Genomic DNA, 2,791 nt, shown 5'->3' with positions numbered 1-2,791 from the left:
TTCTTAGTACGTTACTAGACTGAACATTATAAATCTAGATGAGCTATTTTCAAAACTTATTCTTGAAAGCTTACCTGTGAATTCTCTCAAGAGATGCCTAGACAGAGTTGCCACTTAAGTCAGCGTTGTAGAAAGGGCAGAGGTTTGGAGATGGGCTTCAACTGTTTTTACCAAACCTCTGCTTAGATAGTTGTTTGAAATGCAAGTATGATCATATGCTTTTTCCTGTACAGCTAAAGATTTTTTTTTTTCCCTTTTCCCACAGATGGGCATATTTTGCCAGGAAAAGATTATTCTTAAGCATCAGGTAAGAAATATTGGTAAAATATTTAGGGAGGAATAAGAAAAGACATTTAATATATTTAATCTTATTATACATTTTTCTACATTTAAAGTCAACAGGCTGCAAATAATATTCTGCTACAAAGCTTTTTGTAAGAAATATCTCTATAAGAAAATACATCTTGTTACACATTTCCTGTAAATAAATTATCCCACGTAACTAAGCTTTGTGAGAGGAAAAGGCAGGTAAGGCTGAGGAGAGGAAGAGCTAAAAATTGCTGAGAGCCACTTTGTGCACCTCTTGCCTGCCTACATGCGCAGTTGCAACGAGGGCAGTTGAGCTCCTCTGCTGAGTACATCCTGTATCAGGGTAACTAACACTTGCACAACTGACAAGCACTGATGGAGAAATGTATCAGGTATGGCCTTATACCCAGCTGTGTGGAACTGATTAAACAGAAAAGCCTCTTGCATTACAAAACATGAAAATGAGTAATTATAAATGGGTAGTTTCAGTTACAGAACAGGACTTCTTTAAAGAAACATCAGTCTCTTTACCAATGTCTATACAAAGAAGTACTTGCAAATAAGTAAAACAATTTAAAAGACCTGTGCGAGAAGCCAAGGGATGGACTTTGTCCTTTTCCTTTTCTTAAATCGGGACACAACACTAGATTGGTTAGCTGTTTCATAGTCAATGTAATTCCATCATTCCTGGCTGAAGAGCTCAGGCTYGGGAAAGATCAAGTTCAGGTTGGATGCATGCTAGAGGGTGGCACAGGGCAGCATCACAGGATCTTTATGCCAAGTCATCATCTTCATCATCTTCTTGCAGCCTTTTCTGCAGGAGAGAAGGCACTTGCAAGACCCAGCRCCACCTTTGCTGGCGCTAACCAACAAGAAGGCTTCTGTGAAGTATAGTCATATTTAGCACTATCAGCAAACACTAGCCCATTACTACCAGTAGAAGGTAAAACTTCTGCATTAGCAGTACAGTCCAAACCCCCCAAGATGTGCCTATCATCTTGTGTAACAGCAACAGTGGTACAAGTGTAGTTCTTCAAATACCATCAACACTCCACTACCTAGTCTGAAAATAACTATAATGAAAATATGTTTTGACAAAGAAAGTATATTTAGGACTAATGAGCAACTGCTTGTATATAATTCTGGATTCAGCCTGCACATATTTGCTTCATCTGTTCAAGCCAATGTATGCTAGCAATAAACCAAGACAAATACAAGTGAATAAGTGCCATACTAAGACACTGAACTACATAAAACATTTCAGTTTTTCCTATATACAGGTACAAAACTCTATTTAAATGCTTCTGATTAGAGAAACTGCTGCTCTCTTGCAATCAGGAGATGACAACTTTTCCTTTCTTCCATCAGGGTCCGCAAAATGTAGCACTCTTGTCCTGCAGGAGTGCTGTGAAGCATCAGCTCCCAATAACAAGGGTGTGTGGACATTCACAGTAATTTCATTTCCATCTCTCACCTGTAATTCGTAATCAATAAAGTGTTGATAGACAAGTCTTGCTGGCAAGCACTCTTTCATTTGGGAGTACAAAGTAGCAATGTATACAATCTATTGAGCAGTCATTACTGTGCTAGAAATCCACTTTAGCCCTAACACTGAACCTCTAGGACAACCTGGGACAAGAGAGCAAGGTAAGTGGCACTAATTCCCACCGTATTTGTTTGTGCACTAGCATTTCCCACAAACTGCTGACATCTTTTACAGAAGAGCTGCACAATAGAAAATCTTCAGCTGCACTTGCGCTTATCCCAGGCTAAAAAAAGAAATGCTACCTAATAATTGCTATAGCATTCTGTTTTCATTTGCAGTCCGTATTTCCCACCATACAGAAAGCCACAGTTACTTAACAACATCTTCCCAATCCTCATTCAGATTTTCTGACATACATGAAGTCTAGATTTAGAAGAGGAGGTCGCATCCTTCCATACTTTGCAGGACAGCCCTTTAGCACAGTCACAGCGTTGGAAAATCTCAAGTCCATGGGAGCCTTTCTTGCGCTGCTTGGTGCATACCTCTCCCTGATGCAATACAGGCTTGCAAATTTTGGTCCAGAAATGGCGAGCACAGCAGTGCCCCTCAATACAATCTGATGACCGAAGGCAGGGGTCTCCTTCATGTCCTAAAAAAGAGAAACTGTTTTAGCTTGTGGGGAAGAGCGAGAGCACAGATTCARTACAAAGGAATGCAAGAAATGAGAGCAGACACAGCCTCCTGGAGTACTTTGAAGGATGGAAAAACAATGGAAAGGATAAACTGAGGAAGGTTCAAGAGGGCACTTCAGCAGACCTGCCATTAGACTCAATAAGGAGAAATAGCTACAGCATTGTAAGTAAAAGGGGGAAGTGCTCAACTTCACAGCTGTTGAAACCAGAGGGTAGATGTAGCTTTGAAGAATGGAAGTCCTAGCTCCATCACTAAGTACAAAAAGAAACCAACTGCTAGGTTCAAGCACAGGACTTCTTACTA

General features: G+C 40.2%; 1 protein-coding gene across 1 annotated transcript in view; it reads right to left on the bottom strand.

Annotated features, from left to right (window-relative positions):
* Positions 1-1,636: 1,636 nt before the first annotated feature.
* The window catches only part of DKK2 (dickkopf WNT signaling pathway inhibitor 2), a 32,059-nt gene continuing 30,904 nt past the window's right edge, over positions 1,637-2,791 (bottom strand). The window contains exon 4 of the mRNA XM_026050875.1: positions 1,637-2,444. Within this exon, the coding sequence (XP_025906660.1) occupies positions 2,194-2,444 (251 nt within the window). The 3' untranslated portion in view covers positions 1,637-2,193. The remainder of the gene's footprint in view (positions 2,445-2,791) is intronic.

Source organism: Nothoprocta perdicaria, unplaced genomic scaffold (assembly GCF_003342845.1).
Source record: "Nothoprocta perdicaria isolate Ctin4 unplaced genomic scaffold, notPer1 scaffold_71, whole genome shotgun sequence".
Taxonomy (NCBI): Eukaryota; Metazoa; Chordata; class Aves; order Tinamiformes; family Tinamidae; genus Nothoprocta; species Nothoprocta perdicaria.
This window is presented reverse-complemented; position numbering and strand designations above follow the sequence as displayed.